General features: G+C 44.4%; 3 protein-coding genes across 3 annotated transcripts; 1 reads left to right on the top strand and 2 right to left on the bottom strand.

The window, feature by feature from the left end:
* Positions 1–435: 435 nt before the first annotated feature.
* Positions 436–3,835, bottom strand: LOC144739929 (EVI5-like protein; the record flags this gene model as incomplete). The annotated part of the gene is made up of 7 exons (XM_078622811.1): positions 3,594–3,835; positions 3,049–3,238; positions 1,840–2,064; positions 1,169–1,243; positions 879–1,004; positions 610–753; positions 436–525 (listed from the first exon to the last, which is right to left on the bottom strand). Coding segments are annotated over exons 1-7 (1,092 nt in total), but the record flags the coding sequence as incomplete, so codon positions are not given.
* A 9,454-nt stretch (positions 3,836–13,289) lies between these two features.
* LOC144739928 (ATP-dependent RNA helicase DDX39A-like) lies at positions 13,290–17,296 on the top strand. The gene is made up of 9 exons (XM_078622810.1): positions 13,290–13,497; positions 13,723–13,850; positions 13,947–14,223; positions 14,455–14,573; positions 14,995–15,126; positions 15,245–15,354; positions 15,510–15,654; positions 15,860–16,007; positions 17,271–17,296. The coding sequence occupies exons 1-9, from the start codon at positions 13,290–13,292 to the stop codon at positions 17,294–17,296; spliced, it is 1,293 nt and encodes a 430-aa protein (XP_078478936.1).
* Positions 17,297–18,521: 1,225 nt separating this feature from the next.
* LOC144739927 (CCN family member 1-like) lies at positions 18,522–22,392 on the bottom strand. Its single transcript, XM_078622809.1, has 7 exons — positions 22,342–22,392; positions 22,107–22,154; positions 21,665–21,878; positions 20,873–21,120; positions 20,128–20,260; positions 19,735–19,916; positions 18,522–18,827 (listed from the first exon to the last, which is right to left on the bottom strand). Exons 1-7 carry the CDS (start codon positions 22,390–22,392, stop codon positions 18,522–18,524), a joined length of 1,182 nt encoding a protein of 393 aa, XP_078478935.1.
* Between the last annotated feature and the right edge of the window lie 514 nt (positions 22,393–22,906).

The raw sequence follows: 22,906 nt of genomic DNA, 5'->3' as shown, positions 1-22,906 counted from the left end.
TCCCACGGTTGACTGCAGTATAGCACGTGAGTGACTGCAACTCCACTTTACCGAGTTCAGCTTTAGATGATTTATTTTGAAATGAAAACAATTTTTCATGAAGTCACCACTTTACTTCCTGGGTAAAACAAACAAATCCCACCCTATCAAATATCACAATATGCATATATTCTTATCGTATCTTTTTGTATTAATAAATCTATGAATTTGGATTTTGTAAAAACCATTAAAACTGTATGTTAATTTTATTTCATATAATACTGAATAAAAAGCTCATAGATTTCATACTGATTCAAGTATAATACAATCACAAGAAAGAAAAAGAATAACGAATGCATGTTTAAAAGAAGAGCTACATCCTAAATACATGTTGGAAAAAACATATTTCCGACTACTTGTACCTCAAATATATGTTTGTAGGTTTCTGCTGCTTACCTGTGACATGCCCTCCATGTCCAGCTGAATGAGGTCAGTCTGGTTGTACTGCAGGATGGCCAAGCCCACACGAAAGATGATCTCTAGGCCCTGCACATGGGTCACACACGTTGGATCAGCGTGTGCTAAAACACAGATTGTATCCACACACACAGCCATGTCCCTCCTACCTACCTCATACATGAAAATGTCAAAGATGCGTGTGGCGACAGGCAGAGGGAGGAAGGTGAGGAAGAGGGTGAGGAACCAGGACGAGGCGTACATGGATGTGTGAAAACTCTGGGACCGAAAATGAACGTTGAGCTCTGGAAGCTGCTCCTGTAGTAAAAGGTGGCACATGATTTTAGAGCACATGCCAAAACCAAAGTGATAATTTGATGTTTCCTGCCCCCTAGTGGGTGAGAAAGTCTCTGTGAGCCAGATTTGTGGATGGACATGTTTACCTGAAGCAGATACTCAAACTGGTAGATACAGAGGCCCAGTTCAGCCATGCTGGGCTTGAACAGCTCTCTCAGACGATACTCCTGCATCAAACGCACAAACACACAAAACGCCTCCTCTTCAGGCATCTGTGAGGAAGGGAGACGGGATTCGTTAGGAGTCAGACATTGCTTATGGGCATACAGTTTGTTCCACGTGACTCCCACGTAAAACGTCTGAGATATAATCAAACTGCGGGATGAATTACGATGGACTTCCTGTGTCCTCCTGCATCCTCATTATGGATCATTACCTGCATGAGCAGCAGACCCACGATGAATGCACTGCCCTGGCAATAGCCCACCTCTCGATCCACCAGCGAGTAAGCCTAGTAAGAGAGAAAAAAAAAAAAAGAAAAAACACAAATTTAATTCACTTTCCTTGTATTTATAGAAAGCAACACAGCGGACATCTGTAATCCTGACCGGACATTCAGACCGAGTGCAACGGGATCAACCAGTCATTTAAGGTCAGTTCAATTCCTGAAGGGACCACAACAAAAACAATCAGATAGTTCAAATGAAAGCTAATATTCTTCTTTTTTTTACAATGTATTTAACACAATGACATCTGGACAACATGCAGCAAATGCAGACAAAAAGAGTGAAATCATAACAACTTCATAATTCTATTTCACTGCATGATTTTCTGAATGACCACTGGTCTGTGGGCTTGAATCAGTTCTTTGTGTCAGTGGCCAAAAACACTGTATGTAGGTTTTCCTCAAATGCATTAAGAGTTCTTTAGAAAAGGTATGTGAATTCATGCAGAAAGACTACGTATATTCATTCGTTTAAAAGTAAACACAGGTACGTGTGCCTACTAAGACAATGATGTGAAAAGACACGACGCCTCGCACTCCTCCTCCTGAATGAAAACATCAAACTGAAGCGTTCAGGCTTTGAGGTGATGTTTCTAAAATACCTTCATGACGTTGAAGAGGACTTCCTGCCCCAGGCTGTCCTGGCCTTTGAAGAATTCATGCTCAGGGTAGGTGCGGGCGATGTCTCTACGGATAAGCTTCTCACAGGGGGAGGACATCTTAAGCAGCTCAGAGTATTGGTTCTTCACCGGCATGTCGGTCGCGTTGCCCAGCAGCTGCCAGACGATGGCCCGGAAATGATGTGGGATGCCCTTCCTGATTAACTCCTGGAGGACAGACGAAGGAGACGGAGATATGAGAACGACCGGTTGATTATTCATGGGATTCTTCACGGAGGGAGTATTGTAAGCATCTCTACCAGAACAAATGGGAGGCAGATGAAATCATGAGCAGACATTTTTACCATCAAGTATAATTTGTTAATGACAACCACTTTCACTGCGATGAATCGCCGTATATACCAATTTATCATTATGAACCAGAAATAAATGCCAACCTTTTTTTTTTTTTTTTTTTTTAAAATATGTGCATGTTTAGTTTGCAGGCAGTGACATTTTCCCCCGTTTGGCTGCTCTCCCATTTCCCCTGACTCATTTTGCTGTCTGCTCTCTCATCCATCTTATCTTCCCCTGGGTGTTCTGTCTTTGCTAGAGGACACAGAGAAAGGCATTTCGACTTGAACCTTTCAGGGAACATTTGTCCATAGAGTCATGTCATTAGATCACATGAAACACATCTGTCAAAATGTGGTTTGAAGGCAACGTCTCAAACCACACGCCAGCAGTAGTTGCTCTTCCTTTTCCCAATTCTTGCTGTGCAGCGATCAGACATTAGAGTCCACCATTATCCACTGATTAAAGATGAATGACATGTGACCTGATACCACAACAGCATTTCTTCTGTGGTACTGGAAGGACTGACGGTGGCTTAGATGCTCATCGTGGATACCAGGCTTTCCCCCAGATGACTCTGACTCTCTCTTTTAAAAGGTCACCACTTTGTGCTGTTTCATGCAGGCTTGTGAGACAGAGGAAATGTAGGACAGCAAAACAGGCCCTTCAATTTCACTCAGTGACTTACTATTAGTCTGGTATAAGACTGCTCACTATGGTCTCATGAGTACAAACAAAAGGACAAGTAAAACATGAAAAAGGTGCGGTAGGCTGAATATTGTCTTACTGATGTATTTCTGAAATGAATGTTAAGTTTCATCACTCATATGAAATAGAATGTGAACGTCCATTCCCCACCTTCAGGAGTTTGTCCTTCTTGCGTCTCCACTCTTCCCACTCGTTGACGATGCGGCCCCAGAGGATCCAGGTATCCTCCTCCAGGTGCGACAGGTTCGAGGAGGCTGAGGAGCTCGACACCAGCGAGGAGCCACTGTTGCGCCGAGAGCCGGTCATCGATCGCATGGACTTTGAATCAGCCTCCAGCAGTCTGAGTCAAAGCGGAAGTGAATTAGGAACGATTATTTCTGATGGAATGAAATGAGTCATGGCCTGGTGAGTGTCTGTTCATGGACGATATCATCTGCCTCATTAGTATATGACTCCGGTGTCTCTGAGTATGACAGCCAAAGCCTGATATGTCATCGTTGTGAGGGGAAACAGTCAAAAGCTGAAGAACTGCTGGTGTGAATGTATCGGCAGCGACGTCGACGTGTTGAAGTGTTAAAACAGCAGAGAACTGCACCGGGTGTACTTGTTGGTCTCGTTCACTGCCTGAGTCCATCAGTACCTATTTTGTTTTGCCTCCAGCATCCGAACACCATAAGAATAATTGTTGATCTCACCTGTTCTGCTCCTCCAGTTTGGCCAGCAGCTCCAGTTCGTCTGGGCTGAGGTTTTCGGAGTCTGCTGGGGAGGCTGCTGGGGCTGATAGTGCTGCGTCATGAGAAGACGAGTCTGGGCTGAGGACTGGGCTGCCTGTTGAAAGAGGGTCTGGGTCCATGCCAGAGGGGGAGGAAGGGCAGTCCAGCTGGGAGGGAGTCCCACCAGAGCCCTCTCTTTCTGGGCTTCCGCTGGGAATAGACATTGCGGTGATGATGAACCGGGGAGCGGGGGCGACGGTGTGGGAAGATGGTGTCGAAGTCTCACGGCGGATCTCCCTCCTCAGTGAGCCTGGATGACCCTTGGTTGGCTCAGAAGCCAATATGATCAGAGGTCTTCAGACCTGTCGGGTGTAGATTTATACATTTAAAATATACATAAATATAGTTTCTGTATGGATCTAACAGGTTTATCTTTCATCTTCCATCTATTACTGACAATCACTGACTTAAATGCCAACTGAGGTGATTGGACAGTTATCAGGAGCAAACATGTGACTCATTGAGGTTATTTCAAACAAGGATGATAATGATGGAAAGGAAAAGGAAAGGAAAGGAAAATAAATGAAAGTGCAACATTCAGGCTGAGCCATAGCAGACTTGTGTTCCACACTTGATTAGTTACTTTCTATAATTACGGGTCCACAAAGACACAGGAATCTGTGTATGCAGTGCAACACTCATCTTGATTGTGTCACACAAGTCTGACCCAGCCCTTTTTACAAAGGCACGACTGACACTTAAATATAATCACACTGCTTGTAACTCATTCAATATTTAATTACATTTTTTTCAATTCAGTTTTATTTGTATATAGCCAAACATCACAATTGTAATTGTCGCGATGGCCAAAACCACACTCTCCGTCCTTAAATCTTTAATCAGAGTGTGGGAAAATTGCCAGAAAATACATTTTTCAACAGCAGAAAAAGGCAGAAACCCCAGGGAGAATTGCAGAGAGAGGGATCCGTCTGCCTGGGACGGACAGACCAATGACTGTACACAGCTGAAAACCTCTAAAAGCTGCTCCAAAGTCCTACAGTGCATGTCCGTCCATGGCTGTCCAATGATTCATGTAAGGAAAGCGAGGATAACAATGATGGCTGCAGCTTGTTCGTGATGAAGCATATGACATGGAGACACAACAGAACAAAGTCAGCAGGAGAAGGAAGATGACAGATGACAAGAGGCCATTGATCATGGAAATCACTGCTCAGGGGAGATAAAAAGGAGCACATTCAACAACGTGTGACCGGTCACATCTGTGACAAGATGTGGGTTCAGAGGGCCGACCTCTGGAGACAGAGTCCGTCTGTCAGTTAATGTCCGTTAGTCATTCTATTGTAAGAAAGTTACAATTTGACTGGCGCCTTGTGTTGGAAAACATGTTCTAAGTTGTATTTCCAGGGGAGGAGGGTGGTCTGCTACAGTTTGCAGCTGGCTGAATTGAATTATTTGACCTCAGAGAGAGAGAAAAACCAACAAACAACCCAAGGGTTTGAATTCCAGCAAAAACACATCACAAAACACGTGACTATCGTTGCAGGAATTACCATAACTCACACGCTGTAAAAAAGAAAACGCTGAGAAAATGCACCAACAACAACAGTTGAGAAAACTCAAAAGTTGGGGTATGACAATTTATGTTTCAAACACGTCGGGTTTGTTGGCTTTGTAATGACGAATGATGTCAGATGTCAGACAAACTGTTTACAAAATATTAAAACACTTTATAAGGTTCATTTATTGTAACGGTATCACTGATCGACAATATAAGAGGTGTTCCATTGGAACAAAAATAAATAAAATGGCCAATTCTTCTTCTTCTTCTTCTTCAAAGCCCCATGGAGCCACTGCAGAAGGGTGAAAGAGATGCTCCAGAGCCGTGGGTTGCTGACAGCAGATTTAGCTGAAAGTGTAATTGTGTGACCCACTGCACCGTTAAATGTGGCTGGGTCAACTTGACCCAACAGGAGGGTTTACATAAAATAAAAAAAAGGTCTTAAGAAGAAATGCTTCTCTAATATCTATGCAGTCATGCAGGGTTACGACAGATGCTGGAACAGAGTTTGGCTGGTTCCAGACTGTGCATGTGAGAGCTACGTTAAGTCTGAACGTGTGAACCCCACGTTCATACAGCCACGCCACCATGTTGCCGTTTATAGTCACTGTGAGTGTGTGACCAGTGTCTGAGCTCATCATCACGTTTGTGCTGCTGGCATATCTATTTTTTTCTTCTTGACCCACATCACAATGCACAATTATAAAACTGTGCCAAGTCTGTGCCTGCACGGGTCCTCTCCGAGATCGGACTGTCTACAGAGGGCTGTTGTTTTCCTTCTGTAAGTCCATGCGTACACACACACACACGTTATCCAATATGAACTCCTCCTGCCCCTCGGTGTCTTTGTTTTAAATCATAGTGTAGAATATGTCTGATGTACAAACACTTTCCCTGTGACGTTTTTATCGACGTTCTTCATTGCCCATCTGGTGTTGGATCAATAACCCCCTTTGTTCTCCTCTTCAACACCCGAAAATATGAAACCAAATGATACTTTCCATTCGGATACTGCTGATGTGTCCGCCAGCCTCCTCCTCCCCATCTCTACCCATGTGTGCATCTTGCCCTCGAGGTCCTGCAGCCCTCACATGGAGAGACGACCCCCCCTAGTTAATCCGTAGCTCTTAACCTCAGTGTTGTTCATACTCATGATCTCATGTTGTCTACGGACACGTGGACTGCTCATTTCCCCGCGGTATCCACCGTTCTTGTGACTGCTGCTGGGCTTTTTTTTTTTTTCAGATTTGGTCGCCTACAACTCTCTCTCTCTCTCCATCGCTGTTTGGGTCATGGCTGCAGTCAGAATGACTCGATTAGACCAAGCAATCAATCTGCGCTGATGCAGACAGGTTAAACACGTCCTGTGCGAGAGGGCAGTGAGTGATGAAAGACAGCCTCCAAATCTTTCCGCAGTATCTGCCTGAGCTGGAGCCGATGAATGAATCAGCTGCTGTCACCGTGGTTCATGGCCGTGTCGCTGTGTACTGGTAACGACTAACATGCTAACCCTGAGAAAATCTGCCCCCCAGCATCATCGTTACAGCGACGACAGTCTACACCAACTGGACTGAGAGATTAATGAGATTTAATTGCAAACTCTTATGTTTGTGCCTTCTGCTAGACGCTATTGGATATTGTACTTTAAATATTTCACACGGAAATATGTATTTAATATCTACAAAATGTGAGAGCATCCCACAAACTCCTGCAAACAGCCATTGTATCAAATTTTCTTCTACTTCAAAATGCTGAGATTACAAATCAAAACTATCGATGTATTAAATTTGTATGATGATTGTTAGATTAGAAACGACGTCCGCAAGGTCTTCGGACCATCTGTTAACAAAGGAAGATTCATTTCAATTTGTTAATTTTATTCATTTTAATTTGTTTCTCCTCTTAAGCTACAAAACCTTTTAACGTCCAGATTCAGGCAGCTCAGACAGAAAATCACGTCACAGGTTAATTGTGGAGAGAAATCATCTACAGTCAGCGTGACAACATGCGTCACTCTCAGCCTGCCTCACGAATGTGTTTGTTAATCATACCCCCAAAGATTTTGCCGTAGGGAATCTTTCACTCACGTTTATTTTAGACAATAACCTTACTTTTACTGCGCTGACATATGACATATGTTTTTGAAACATATGAAACGTAGAAATATGGGCGAAAGGATGAAATATTCCTCCTCTGCGTTTAGTTTGGGCTTTGATCAAATTGACACATGTGAATGTGAAAGGAACGTAATATCCCAAGCGGGGATGTAATCATTCCCTAATGGGTTCAGAACTCTTAAAAAAACATCCATCAGGTCTCTGTTTTCACTATTGGAATAGAATTTGCATATGGCTAAAACGCCAACGTGCAGCAGTCCAGAACTGAGACAGTTCAGTCAGTGTAAAGTCTTCGGAGCTGCACGGATACAGTTTCACGTCTGCAGCCTACAACAATAACACGACAGAGATATAGAGCTGCCAGGTCATTGGGCTATTTTCATACATCAGCAAAGGCCATGAACTGTAGCGGTCTGCAAAGGCCTCAGAACGCTGAACGGGGCCGTGAGGACACAGGGACATTATTTACCAGCTTACTTGGACATATGTGTGTGTGTGTGTGTGTGTGTGTGTGTGTGTGTGTGTGTGTGTGACAGAAACGTATCGTGTACTGAGAATTATCACAGAAGCAGTTTGACCGGTTTTCACACATTTTGTTACAGCGCTACCGACACAACAGTGCAGGATGCAGTCAATGAAGTCTTAAAAAAATGAAAACTGGAGCAATTGCCAAATCATATTTGACCCTTTAAGCTGTATAAAGTTATAATGGACGAGTGGACTCTCAATAGTTCTTCATGACTGTGCATTTAACAGCTCATCTGAAGGTGCTTTTTAAATAATCATAGGTGCCCTGAAGCTGTAACACACAAATGCATACAAATATAAACCTGAGCATGAGTGAAAGCAGGATTACTTGTGATTAGAATTGCCCACACACAACTGCAGTTTATTAAAAAGTCATAATGCTAATGGATTATTCAACTCAGCTTTTGTTCCTGAATTAAGCCATGAGCTGGATATCACTCTATGTCTGTATGACACCCTAGAAGGTGTGGCTCAGAGCTTATTCAACCATGATACGATGTGGACCTGCGTCGTGGGTTTGTCACGGGCACATATGTCCGACAATCAGAAATAAACGTAAACAGCAGCAGACAAACTCACTGAGCATTGCATTACATACATTAATGCTGATTCGGAACACAAAACACATAACGAGGCAGGATGTCACTGTGTCTGTAAGAGTGTCCACGAGATGAGATGTAAAAAAAAAAGGTTTTGATGATACAGTACGAAAAACAAGCTCACCAGGAAGTGCAAATCAGATAACTGCTTCCTTGGCTGTGACATGAGTGACGTGCTTTTGGCACGTTGAGTGGATTTCAGAGATATGCTGTACCTGAATGTAATCCTATCCTATCTCATCGTTATATGAGGAAGTCATTACTTTACAGGGAGTTCAAGGCATGTTGTGAGTGCTCAGCAGTGTCTTCAATCCTTCAACAATAAACTGGCAACCGGGTCCTTCACGTGTGGTAAAACCACTGATTGGAAGAAATTATATGTGACTGTTGGATTTTAGTTCTAGTCTGGAAATAATTACACTTTTTTTTTCTCCCCCTGCCGCACCTGAAAAAAACAGGGCAGTAAAAATATAATTTACATATTAAGCCAGCCACTGTCAAACACACACACACACACACACACACGAGGGCTCCATGTTAAATCTCCATATTGTTACCGAAACAGGAGCATGTGTGGTAAACTTACTATATAAAGGGGCCAATTGACAATAAATGCAGAGAAATAACACTTGAGGATTTGACCTACCAAATTCTAATTGTCATTAAGGCAACGACATATCGGAAGGGGTGGACATTTTTCCTTGCCATTGTATGTTATTTTTTATTCCATCATTTTATGTTGTTGTTTTTTTTTTTCAAGAAAATCCAGAGAAGTGTTTTCAAATGAATAAAATAACAATTTCTTGCAAGGTTTCAAAGTCAGTGTTTGCGTTCACTTGAAACAAAACAGACAAAAAACGTTCGCAACTGCAAGAGAGTGATTTACGTTTATAATGATGGTGTTGGCATTGTAGTTATCATGAGACTTATGGCCAATTTTCCTCACATATTGTTGCCCTCACACACTCACACACACACACACACACACACACACTCACACACACACACACACACACACACAAAGCCACTACGGCCTCAGCTACTTCATAACGATGACAAATGTGTGTCCTGCTGCTTGCTGCCAGCAGATGCTGTCACCCTGAGGACATGACAGCTCGTTCTGTCCCCGGCCCGCTGCTGCTGGAGACGCCTGAGCTGCAGCGGGCCTGTCTGCTGCTGGATCAACATCTGTGGCCAAAATGACACATCCTCTTCCTCCTCCTCCTCCTCCTCGTCGTCGTCGTCGTCGTCGTCCTTCCCCGGCTTCTCTCGGGTTGTGTAACCCGACATGAAATGAGGACGCGCAGGGAACACAACACGGACTAGTCACGCAAACAACAACATGCTCCGCTTTAGCTGTAAATGTGGCCGGTGTGCTGTTGAATGGCCGCGGCTCAGCTGGCAGACGACATGGGGAATGAAGTCGCTGTTGACGGAGCTTCAACAGCCATTATTTTGTCTCTCTCTCTCTCTGTGGGCCCGTTTAGTCTCCACGTTCCGACTGAACACTAAATAAGCTAGTCGCTATCATGTCCAAATAAAACAAACCGGTAGCCGTTCTTACCTGGGGCTGTCTTTCCATCCTTTTGACCGTCGCTATCACGCCGTGAACGTCAGCTGGAGCTGTGTTATCAGCTAATTACCATCCGCGCAGACAGGGACACAGGTCCGCCGCTGAACCGCCATCCTCCTCCTCCTCCTCCTTCTCCTCTTCCTCCTCCTCTGGCCGCCGCCTGCGACGCACCGCACCGCACCGCACCGCACCGCCGCTCGAGTAGCGTTCGAGGAGGGGGACCAACCGTTACAAACATGTGATAAACATGACAGCTCCGGGATGTGCCTCAGCTCGGCGAACACGGCAGCAGCAGCAGCAGCAGCAGCATCAATCATCACACGTAAATCACAGAATGGCTGGCGAGCTGGGGCTTCTGCGGAGCACGAGGAGAGGCGAGCCAATCACGTTCAAGAGTGAAATTTGACTGGCAGGTCGGGAGCCAATGAGGTGTTGATATTTGCGGAACTGTGTTGTGAGACAGCCGTGGTAACTAATCAGAGTAAACCTTTATTCTGCTGGAAGGCGGGGCTCGCAGGTGTCCTCCAGCGGTGATGTTGCATTGAAGGAAATAATCTCAATCTGTGAGTTTTAACTAGTTTTAATCAACCTAGTTTGTTACAATTACAAGTAACTTCATGTTTGCAGGTCTACGGCTGAAAACCTCTTACATTTGCTATTAGTCTGAGGGAAGTAGTTTTCCATTAAATGGACGCGCATAAACATGTTGAGTAATGATATTATACCGGAGAAGAGAAGTATAATAAAAAATGTTTATTTCAGTTGCACTTGAGTAGAGTCAAATGTAAATAAAGACATTTTGCGGTTTTGAATGTGAATGTTTTAGGAATGTTAGTCGTCATGTTTTCACACCGAGTGACGTCTACAATTAGACTCAAAATGTTTTTCGCAACACAACTGATTGGAATCCCATTGTTGCATATCCAAGATTAGGCATAGGGACAAGGTCATGATTCTGAGATATATTGTTTAGATGAGGATGTTAAATCAAAGTTTGTGGAAATGCCTTGTGTGAGAGCAGACACCATTCTTGACATAGATTCCACTCAAACTGCAGCGTCACGACACCACTGGTGCCCATTTTTTGCAAAGGCTGTGACCCATGTTAGGAGATGATTGAATCAGTGTCTGATTGGATCACTATACTAGATCAATTTTACTATCGGCAGGGCTTGGATTTACATGTGTAAGCATTTGCAACTGATAATCTATTTTAAAAGGAGATGCTGCACGCTTGATGTGGTCCGCCATCAGGTCAAATATGCCATCATGTGGCCTAATTGAAAACTGCAGCTGTCCAGGCAGCTGCTCCTGCCCGGGGAGCAGTGTTGCCAAGTGGGAAATGTAGGCTTATCCGTCGAGAGACTCGAAATTCTTGTATTGGTTTACGTTGTTCCGATGCTCCGACACGGAGCAGCATTTCCTGTGACCCACGACTTCAAAGCTTTCTTTGATGCGCCAACAGTCACCTGACCGAAAACGTACGAAGCAGTAACTGCTTCGGTCGCCCGAGTAACTGGCCCAACAACTTTTTTTGTTGATCGTACATCGTATATAGGACCAAATTATCGGACTAATAAGGTACTTAGTGTACACCTGGCAACGCTGCTGGGGAGAAAAGTGACAGTGACGGCGGAAATAAACGACTCTGACGTACGTTGCCTCTGACCAATCGCAGCCTGCTTAAGAGACGCGGCTGTCGGGTGACTGGTGCATTTAGTTACCATAGTATAAAACACAATCACAGATAGAAATACCATCGTGTATAACAACAATACATCCTTCACATATGTTATTTGTATAAAACCCTGTTAGAAGAGGAGGGGAAAAACTTTAAGGTTTGGATCTTGGATCACACCGCACCGCCGCGAAGCAATCGAATGTAAAGATTTAAGGACACAAAAGTGTCCTATTACGTCCGGAAGAGAATGTACCCGAAAACACAGCGACACTTGCTCTTGGTAACACACTGCCAGAAACGCTAACTGTAGACGAAACCATGTGACCAGCCTTCAAAAAGATAGAAGTACACTTTGATGTATATATGTGTGTGTGTATATTTAGATATAATAGAACTTCTTTCACGTTGTGGAATTTTTCGTTTGAATTAGGCAGATGCTTACTGCTTATGCTTACTGTCAACAAACAGGCGGGACATAGTCACTGGCGCAGCTACACAGGAAATGGCGATTTTCGAGGTGCCCATGAATGCCCCTTAAGTGCGTGCACTGTGCGTTCGTTGGAACCTCGTAGCTCGCTTGAGTCACGCCAATCGACTTCGGCAGGATATCAGTAATATAAGATCAAGCAAGGTAAGGTAGCTCTGTTTTTTATACAACATGCATCATATTATCCACCCGAGAATGTAATTACAGTGCGTTCATGTGGACTTGAAGGATGATTCGTGTAATTTTACCGCTGTGCGGTCCGATTCATGCTAATCGCGTAGGATGCTAACACGCAGTAGCCGCACAGTAATATTTGTTTCGTATGTGTTCCGCAAGCCAGTAAACCTTTGTTGCGAAGTTATTGTGTGAACATAACTAGCCCAATTACAAACGAAGCACGCCGATTGGTCTTACAATAGAAAGAAATGGTAGGATCAACGTTCGTGTAGAGGAGCCTAAAGCTTTCATTCAATCGTTAGCTGCTAGTTAGCAAGCTAGCTAACTATCCTGTTTGAATGAAGGACGGGGGACCCGAGTCCATTGTGGAGTGAGACATTGATGGTCGCTGTAGGCCCAAAACCAGATGACCATCCGTCACCGTGAGACCACGTAGCTACAAATGTTAGGATGTTTTCAGAACATGAACACAATTGCACCGGAGTTCGGCGCACATGGTGGTGTTAGCTTCCATGGAACACAGACATTTGAATGTGAACCACAGCTGCGGCCTAGTGCTCATTGGACCTCCCTGCACGTTTGCTGATTTGCAGGCAAGAACAGGCGATCGACCATATTTTCTACTCCAAAAACACACGAAGCGTCCTATCAAAGTTTACTATATTTAGTTAAATTAGAGCACCTTGCTGGGTGACCTGATTGAAACAAAGCTTCATGTTTTAAATGAGACCCAAGTCAGTCGTTTAGATTACTTCATTAGTCCCATTGATTGCTTTTTCCCTAAAACAATTGAGAAACGTTACTGACTTTTTTTTCTACATAGTATGTGCTATTGAGACTCAAATAACGTTAATCACCACAACATATTTAACGTAAAAGCGCCTTTCAGGACACTCAAGGACGCTGAAATCCCCTGCTGGTTTTGTTGTTTCCTCAGATGGCTGAGACCGACGTTGATAATGAGCTTCTGGACTACGAGGAGGATGAGGAACCCCAAGGAGGACCAGAGAGTTCTACTACTACAAACAAGAAGGAGGTGAAGGGGTCCTATGTGTCCATCCATAGCTCCGGCTTCAGAGATTTCCTCCTCAAACCAGAGCTGCTCCGCTCCATTGTTGACTGTGGTTTTGAGCATCCTTCTGAAGGTACACAGCCATCTGCTGTTGGTGACATTGTGTGTTAAATCTAGCACGTGAGAACTCAAGTGTGATTCCTCTTAATACATTTTTTTTTACCCTGGGGAGGATTTGTAGCCGATCACGGAACATTTATGCATATGTAATCAAATTATTTGAAATGCATGAACATGTCCTCCTATTTTAATTCATCCTCTGTAAGATCACCCACTTACAGTTGTTGTCTTGTTTTAGTACAACATGAGTGCATTCCTCAAGCTATCCTGGGCATGGACATCCTATGTCAGGCCAAGTCTGGTATGGGAAAGACGGCTGTATTTGTCTTGGCAACCCTGCAGCAGATTGACCCAGTTGATGGCCAGGTGAGTTGGCCGTTGACCTCTTGGGTCTAAAAGATTGATTGATGCCAAAAATGCCGGAGTCATTAAGTAGTAATGTCCTTGTTCCCTCGCTGCCAGGTGTCCGTTCTTGTGATGTGCCACACACGAGAGCTGGCCTTCCAGATCAGCAAAGAGTACGAGCGCTTCTCCAAGTACATGCCCAGTGTCAAGGTGTCTGTGTTCTTTGGCGGGCTGGCCATCAAGAACGATGAGGAGGTTCTGAAGAAGAACTGCCCTCACATTGTTGTCGGAACCCCAGGACGTACGCTGGCCCTCATCCGCAACAAGAGCCTCAGCGTGAAGAACATTAAACACTTTGTCCTGGATGAGTGTGACAAGATGCTGGAGCAGCTGGGTGAGTTGGAGGAACATGTTGTTGTTGGTGTTGTTGTTTTTTTTTTTATTGTTGTGGACTGTGAATAAACATCTTCTGAAATACTGGTACAAGCACATGAGAGACACATGCAGATGTCTATGACCAGATAATTTGTAAGAAAGTAAGGAAAAACTGTTGATCCCACAACGGGTAAATGTACTTCTTTGGAAATAGGAAGTCAGATGAAATTATTTTTTTTCCCCCCTACAGACATGAGGCGTGACGTTCAGGAGATCTTCAGGCTGACGCCCCATGAGAAGCAGGTCATGATGTTCAGTGCAACGCTAAGCAAGGAGATCCGTCCTGTTTGCCGCAAGTTCATGCAGGATGTAGGTTATCAAGAATTAATGTTGGCTGGAATGATGTGTGGTCGGAGGGACAGTGAAAGACACAACGTTAGCAGGTTCTGTTAACTTAATGCCGTTCAGAATAGTTTGATAAGATGTCCGAGCCTTCTCAGCTTTGCCCACGTGTGGCTGACAGTGTCATAAGTGGCCATACCAGAGGGCGAAAGAAAACCTCCTTGGCAGATGTTGCTCGGTCAGGATCATTTGTTTCTGACCTTGCTGCAGCTCAGGAGAACAAGCTACGTCCAACTAGAAGAGACAGTCTGTCGTTACCTGTAGAATAGGAGGAAACATGGACCACAATGCAATGTCATTGTCAGTGGATCTTGGATCAGTTTATGTTGTCATGATGTGCAGATTTGTGTTGTTACTAACCTCCGGCTCCCACTCTCTCGCGCCGTAGCCCATGGAGGTGTTTGTGGACGACGAGACCAAGCTAACCCTTCATGGCTTACAGCAGTATTACTGCAAGCTGAAGGACAGCGAGAAGAACCGGAAGCTCTTTGACCTGCTTGATGTACTGGAGTTCAACCAGGTATAGAGCTGAAGTAACATGTCTTTTTTTTTTTTTTTTAAAGAGAAATTGATTTTACCTTTTTTTTTTTTTTTTTTTTAAATGTCGTGATTTCAAACCTTTCTTTTGTGTTTGTCAGGTGGTGATCTTTGTCAAGTCAATACATCGCTGTGTGGCCCTTTCCCAGCTGCTGGTGGAGCAGAACTTCCCTGCTATATCCATCCACAGGGGAATGGCACAGGAGGAGCGGTAGGTGCTGCTTTTACAGGACTCTCGTGATTTGTATTTTATTTATGTATGTAAAACATAAAAACACACTCATGCAGCAACCTTCTAAAGTAATACTGAGATTTAGATTCCTGCGTCGTGCACTCCTGCACTTCTTTAACCATTGTCCATTACAGGTTATCCCGGTACCAGCAGTTTAAAGACTTCCAGCGGCGGATACTCGTGGCCACCAACCTGTTTGGCCGAGGCATGGACATCGAGCGGGTCAACATCGTCTTCAACTACGACATGCCAGAGGACTCTGACACATACCTTCACAGAGTCAGTACAGCTCTTACTCTTACTCTGCACTTGCACATTCCCCCATAGTTGTGTGTTTCAAAACCAAGTACGTGCGATTTAGTAACATTTCACAGCACACATTCACAGGAGGCGGGGGGTGGGGGGGGGGTGTCTAGTTTTTTGATACTTGATAACATTGGTATCATCCTTCCACGGGGACCTGACCTTCTTTCCCGTTCCTCAGGTGGCCCGTGCTGGCAGGTTTGGGACTAAAGGACTGGCCGTCACTTTTGTGTCTGACGAAACTGATGCCAAGACCCTGAATGAGGTCCAAGACCGTTTCGAGGTCAACGTAGCAGAGCTACCAGAGGAGATCGACATCTCCTCTTACAGTAAGTTCTTCTGGTGCTTTGAGTCGAGGTGCATGTGGCGTGGTGTTGTCAGCGATTCTGGTCAGACACTGGGTGCTGATTTGATGTTGTGAAGTCAGATACAACTGTATAACTGTACAATCAATATAGTGCTTTAAAAATGGAACAAGTGTCAGCTACAGCTGACTCATCTGGTAGTTTTACCTCAACTACTGCCATATCTAACTATCTGTCCTCTCCCTGCAGTTGAACAGTCCAGATGAGTGGTGCGTCCTCCCACTGAAGTTGGTGTGTGATCCCTGGTGTTGCTGTATTTTGGTGGTGGGGGAAAAAAAAAAATCAGCATTTATTTTAAAGTTCACTCCCACCACACATATTAGACAGTTCATGATGACACTTTTGTGTATTTTCTTTTTTTAATTGTTCTGTGTCTTTGCTTGTTTTAGTGTTTTTTTTTTTCTTTCTCATGTTTGAATAATGGGTCTTTTGTTTTTGCTTAAAGAAATAAAAGTTTTATACCTTATGTATTTGTGTTGATTTTAATTTTAGATCAAGTATTTCACCATTTAACTGTATCTGACAGGAACATACAATAAAGTTTTGTGTTGTCCCTTTTGGATTGCAGGTAATTCTTCCCACAAGCGTTCTGACCGACAAACTTCCAAACCTGTCGAGTTAAAGTACATCATGACATCTACAAACCTACAATTGGGGTTCATGAGAGAGAGGCGATTTTCAAATAACATTTGGCTTCTGTCATTTATTTTCTCTTATCCATAGTTAAAAGCATTTCTCCTTTTGCAATCTGCTTCCAGAACATTCTGGCTTGGTCTGACTTCTGTTTTGCTGCTTTTGCGCAACAGACCACTGAATAAACAACCAGGGTGTCTGTTTTTTATTAGATTGAACATAACTTTATTACTGCAACACTTGCAAAAAGCTCAGTTAAATTAAAAAATGGTACTGTTTTCAAATCACCTACGTCGATTTTCTCTAAAACCAGGTAAATGGTTTTCCCAGCCTCTGAGTTTTTAGCTGATCACATTAAAGCTATTGGTCTAAAAAGTTCTCACGTCCCTCATTAGACCCTCTGCAGCAGGGGTGTCCAACCTGGTCGTCGAGAGCTGCCTATCCCGCAGGTTTTACGTGTCACCCTGCTCCTACTACACACCTGATCACCTGAATCAATCTATGTAAAGGTCTGCAGAGACCTGACAATGAGCAGGATGTAACCTGCAGGACAGGTCACTCTGGAGGTCCGGTGTGGGCACCTCTGCTCTACAGTTTGCACACTGCAGCAGTTCCAGTGATGACACCCCTCCTATACACCTTGTTCTCGGCCGTAACTCATAGAAAACGGGACACACATGCTTGAGAACGCTGTTCAATGGCTTCTGTTGAACGCAACCATCCCCCAGCAGCTGGTGAGGAAACGCTCCCCGCTGGGCCTCAACCGTCCGACGTGTAACTGGATTCTAGACTTCCTGACGGAGACCACCATCAGCGTGCATGGGCAGCAGAACCTTGGGCACCAGCGCACTAAACAGAGGCGGCCGCAAGGATGTGTGTATGACCCACTGCTGTTCTTAGGTGGAGAGAGTCGGAGGCCAAGTACACCTCACACACACACACACACACACAGAGGCAGGAATAATACATATCAGGCCATTACACACTCAGTGACAGCGCTGCAGTATTATTGAACTAAGGACATTTAAAAGCAGACAAAAAAACTGTTCACTGCATATGAACGTCACAGTCGTTACAGTCCTGGTGTACATGTTCAACCGACATGTATATCGTCATCAGTATTATTACTAAGGTTGTTTTTCTTGCTGCTGTCTTTCTGTTACACGTTGTGTTATTCGTTTATCATCTGGAAAATGGGAATGTATGTTTCTATTAGCACATGTCCGTATGAATATCTATTTCTCTGTATATGCAGAAGAACAATAAAGCTGAATGGACATGCTGTGCTAGTTTTATATCTTGTAAAGTCAAGATTCCGTTTTTGTACACATTTCCATTTGTTGCATGCATTTCTCTCTATTAAAGCTTTGAAAGTTGTTCTCTTACAGTTCTGGAGCCATTTCTACCACCGATCCTGGTGAGGTCATAATATGATATCCGTGTGCACTAAAGCGCCTATGTGTCAGTGCAGAACAAAGTGCTCTGTTGCTCATAAAATATTTCTCCTCTCAGGCTGATCTGAGAGTCTCCAAATATCCTTCACATATGCACCAGCAATGGATACAGGAAGGAAGTTCAGGGGTGCTTCAGGGATCCAATTTGGGTCCCACATCTGTTTGAACTAGTGTGTACGTGTACAATCTGCTGTGGCCACACACATCACAACAAGGGTTGCCTTCATGGCATTTGGAATCAACCGAGGCTGCCCTCTCTTCCTGTCAGTTTGTCGGACAGGTGGGTGTCTGGTCTTCGCTCGCTTGGGGTCAGACGGCCCCTCGTCTTGAAGTGACTTCCCTCACCAGAGAAAGTTGAGTTCACTTTAAAATCCTAACCGACCCGTGAGTGCTAGTCAATAAATTTGTGCGTGTCGCCGTACATCCAGTGCTGAGGGGGGAGGGCCACTTCATTGAGGTGGCCACAGTCGTCGGTGCATTTACATGACTGGATGAACATGTTTGATCTCTGGAAGCGCTCGCCATCCGGGCAAATGAAGGTCACCGGTATGGTGCGTGTGCGGCGCGGCGAGCAGCAGCGTCCATCGGTGCACACGCCGCAGTAGACGGGCCGGTACAGACGGACGCTCACACACTCCCCAAAGGATAGACGGGTGGGTTGGAGGGCTCTCTGGGTTGGGGTGCACTTCTTCCCTCTCTGTGATTGGATAAAAGCAGAACAATGTCATATATTCAGTGGAGGTTTATTCCTGAATTACGTCACTTCAACATAGTACAAAATTCAAGGGTTATTTCAAATAAACTATGTAAAATAGCTGTTAAAAGTAATAATTACATCGCTACTGTATCACATTTTAAACAGGATCATTGTAATAGTAACCATTTCAGTTTTCAACCTACTTTCCCAACACTGAGTACAAAGGCAGTAACACAACTTATAAACACCTGGAGCTTATTGTCAGACTGTTTTTACACTGATATGTGATTTCATTCATAAATCCCTGTCAAACTCGCTGACACCTGTGATTTTATGAGTCTTGAATTTACCCAAGCAGAGAAACCGAGCTCCTGGTGTGCGTCCAACATTAGGAATGAATATAGACACACAACTTCCCTCAGCTATGGACAGTTGCTTGGCAGGAATGCCGGGGGTGGGGGACTATATTTAAAAAGAGGTCTGCCTGCCACCAAAACACAGCTGAGTAAATCAACACCGCCCACTTCCCACCGGAGGTAAACTACTTTACTTGTTTTTAATTTCAGATTCAGAGAAGAAAATCTATTTTGTGCGAGAAAATCTTTTTTTTTTTTTTTTCTTTCTTTATAGCTTGAACTTCATCCTCTCCTCTTTGGTTACGAGTTGGCAACAAGGAAGCAGAACAGAAATACAGACCCATTGTTTTTGTCCTCTATAAAGTCAGACATGAATAGCAGATAAGCTGTGAAATCATTCCTGAATGGTGGGTCTTATCAGATATTGTGTGTCTGGCGTTGTCTATGTGAGCAATAAGGTGTTGGGATAAGAAGTTATCTCAGCTTGAATGTGAATATTTGACCTGTGCCTCAGTCTCAGTTTCCCTCAGGTCAAGTTGAGTCTAATTCACCTTGGTAGGAAACGTCAGGCCGTCACACGGCCGCACGGTACAGACTCTCGTCTCCCTCTCCAGCTTGCACTGAGGGTTCTTGTTGGTGATACGGGAGGAAACACCCATCCCACAGCTGCGAGAACACTGTGACCAGTCTGTGGTCTGGACGGGACACTTCCTGTCCCTCAGGTGGTTCCACACTGAGGAGAGTTAAAGACAGACAAACGTGTTGGACCGACGAAGGAGACAACATATCCACTCTGTTATCTGTGTCACCAGTAGGGCGGAGGTTTGTTTGCCAAGCGTCACAACATCATAATTAGACCATAAAAGTGCGTCAGTATTTTAATAATATGATGATTACCACAGTATTTACTGCATCGACCCCGATAAAAACAAACGTGACCTCACCAGGTAGGTGTTTGTTTTCGAGTTCCTTCTCCCACACGTCTGACTTGACGTCGACAAGGTCGTTTTCATTTTCAGGAGGCTGAAGAGCAGGATGGTGCTGAAGTCTGGGCGGCGTTTGTTGTGGCGTTGGCATCTGGAATCACAGATAAGATTCACTCTTGTTGGTCTGTCGTGTGCAGGTCAGTGCACAAATAAGCCTGTGTCATCTAAGTGTGTTTACTGGTAGTTTACCTCTAACCTTGTCTCAAAGAATGTAAGTAATTAATTATGCATCAGAAACAAATGGTTTCTGGGCATGCAAAGATTTTTTTTTTTAATTGAGCTGAAACACATAAATGCTTGAATGTTTAATTAGCTTATTGACACAAAATAATAAAATAAAAATAATAACATATAATAAATAATATAATAATTAAATAAGAAAAAATACACTAATTTAGTATCATTAGTTTTGCAATAAAATTAGTAAATTAGTTTCTAGTGATGTCTGAAATGAGCAACAACAAGCTCTGTATCTACACAAAATGAATAATGTACATGCATTATTGATTTACAGTACACAAGTATGTACAAATGTGTGTGGATGTATTTAAATACATAAATGGACAAATAAATAGTACTGAGATGTAATTAATGGACACGTTTGATATCGCAAAGCAAAATCACAGTATTCCAATACAACAACTGGAAACACAGTATTTTGTCTGTGGAGAAAAAAAAAAGAAACTGTTAGAAGATGACAAACCTGGTGTTTAGGTGGGAGGCGCCAGCTGCCTTGATGGCAGTCCACACTGAAGCAGCACTGGCCAGGTATCCTGACCAGTCGTGGGTAGGGGCAGGAAGATGAAGCCGGCGGCAGCTGATGATTACAGAGAGGAGCACAGCCGACAGCGCCGTCGATACAAGTGCACTGGTGTTTGCAGCCGGCGCGGAACGTCTCGCCATTCTGGTAGATTCTACCGCTGTACTCGCAGGTGCGTCCCTCTGATTTTGCTGGGAGGACAAAACATGTGGTGGTTGTTACACAGCACAAACTGGGGGGGGGGCTGCTGTCGCACATGAACACACAGGACTGACCAGTGTGTGTTTGTGTGAGAATTCACCATACGCTTTTACCTAAATTGCTGAAATGATGCTTGAGTTACTTCAGATGCACACACACACACACTGCAACAGTTCACAGCTTAGATGGAAAGGTCAATGAAAACACAGACAGGAAGTGTCAGACTCCTTGTCTCTGCAGCAGGGAAGAACCAGCTATTCATAGTCCGTGGGGCCGCAATGGCATGGTGCACATGGTTAGAGTATTTTTATCTCTGAAACCTCGCAGCCATAAAACATCTACTACTTTATATATCCTCTTGTATCCTCTTGTCTTGTCCTGTGCAATGTTTGCAAGTCGCTTCTTTAATCTTGAAGTTACAACACAAAACAGGCATTCAGGCTGTCGGTCGATACGAATGATTGATAGCAATAGCTGCAGAGGTTTCGACATGTGAAAGTCCCAGTAAGCAACCCTCCCTCCCTCCGCCCTCACCTCGACAGATGCCCGAGGCCATGGTCACATCATTGCCGTAATTACATTCCAGCCCTTTGTGGCGGTCGCAAGGCTTCATGGGACCGCAGTCCTGGTTAAGCTGTGCAGCACAAACCTTGCAGCAACCACATCCATCTGGTGCACTGCTAACCCCAGGGGGGCAAACCAGAGGCTCTGCAGGACACTCGCACACCGCCGGGCAGCCGGCCCTCACCTGGAAGGATGGCGGAAGGAACACTGTCAGACAATAGCCGACCTCTGTACTCTTAATAACTACATTCTACCGCGCTGCAAACGTGCCTCTACGGTAAGTTGAGCCACTGCTGGCCAGCCATCCGTCAGTGTCAGCTCAGTGTTTGTACCCTCTGCTGGCTCACGGGTTGAGTCATCGCTCAGCACGAGAACCAGCTTGTTCCAGGTTATCTGGAAACAATGAACGTACCGGGGATCCACCGTCCCCACCTCCACCTGAGCTGTCTGAATGCGTAAACTGAAAACGCAATAAAAACGAGACAACTAAGCAATGGATGAGTTCTTTATCAGAAGTAGGGGCGAACTGGAGCTGTAGTGAACGCACACATTACAGAAAGTCACTAAGTCGGTGATCGCGCAGTCGGTGATTGTGCACCATGCTGTCAAGCATCATCATTTACTTGTCAAGTCAACTTTCTTCTTACCTGTGCGATGATGGCCGTTGTCAGTACACTCAGGTAGATCAGACGTACCATGATTAGTCGTTCAAGTATTCGCAAAGGATAAAAGTCGTATTTTCAGACAGTCCGCTGAATGATGTCCGCTCTTAAATAGTTTCACACTGAGTCTCAGTCTCCTTTAAGGGCTTTGTCCTGGTGTTTCCAAGAGGAGAACTCAACTTCAGCTTATAACCACTGCTGAGCCCTCGGCAGACCCCGCCCCTCCCCGCACTTCAAACAAATCCGCTTTGAGGCAACAGGCGAGGCGTTGTACATGGGTGGGGCTTCCTCGAAGATGTATTTGTCTCATTGGTGGGCAGTTATGGAATCAATGCAGCCATTCATAAAAAAAAAAAAAAAGCAAGGCTGCTGTATTTATTTTATGAGTTAAAAATTAAAATGTAAAAGGTGCTTTCATGTGACACTCAGGCACATTCCTGCTTTTGTGGCCGCCGCTCTTCTAACACTAAGTAAATATATTCAGCTGGGCCAGACAGCGTGGTTACTTTAATGAGACCTCCACCTTTTCGGGAGGGAAAAGGAATCCCCT

The sequence above is a fragment of the Lampetra planeri genome, unplaced genomic scaffold, assembly GCF_965212315.1.
Source record: "Lampetra planeri unplaced genomic scaffold, kcLamPlan1.2.h2 scaffold_1791, whole genome shotgun sequence".
Taxonomy (NCBI): Eukaryota; Metazoa; Chordata; class Hyperoartia; order Petromyzontiformes; family Petromyzontidae; genus Lampetra; species Lampetra planeri.
The sequence above is the reverse complement of the archived record's forward strand: the minus strand, read 5'-3'. Positions and strand labels throughout refer to the sequence as shown.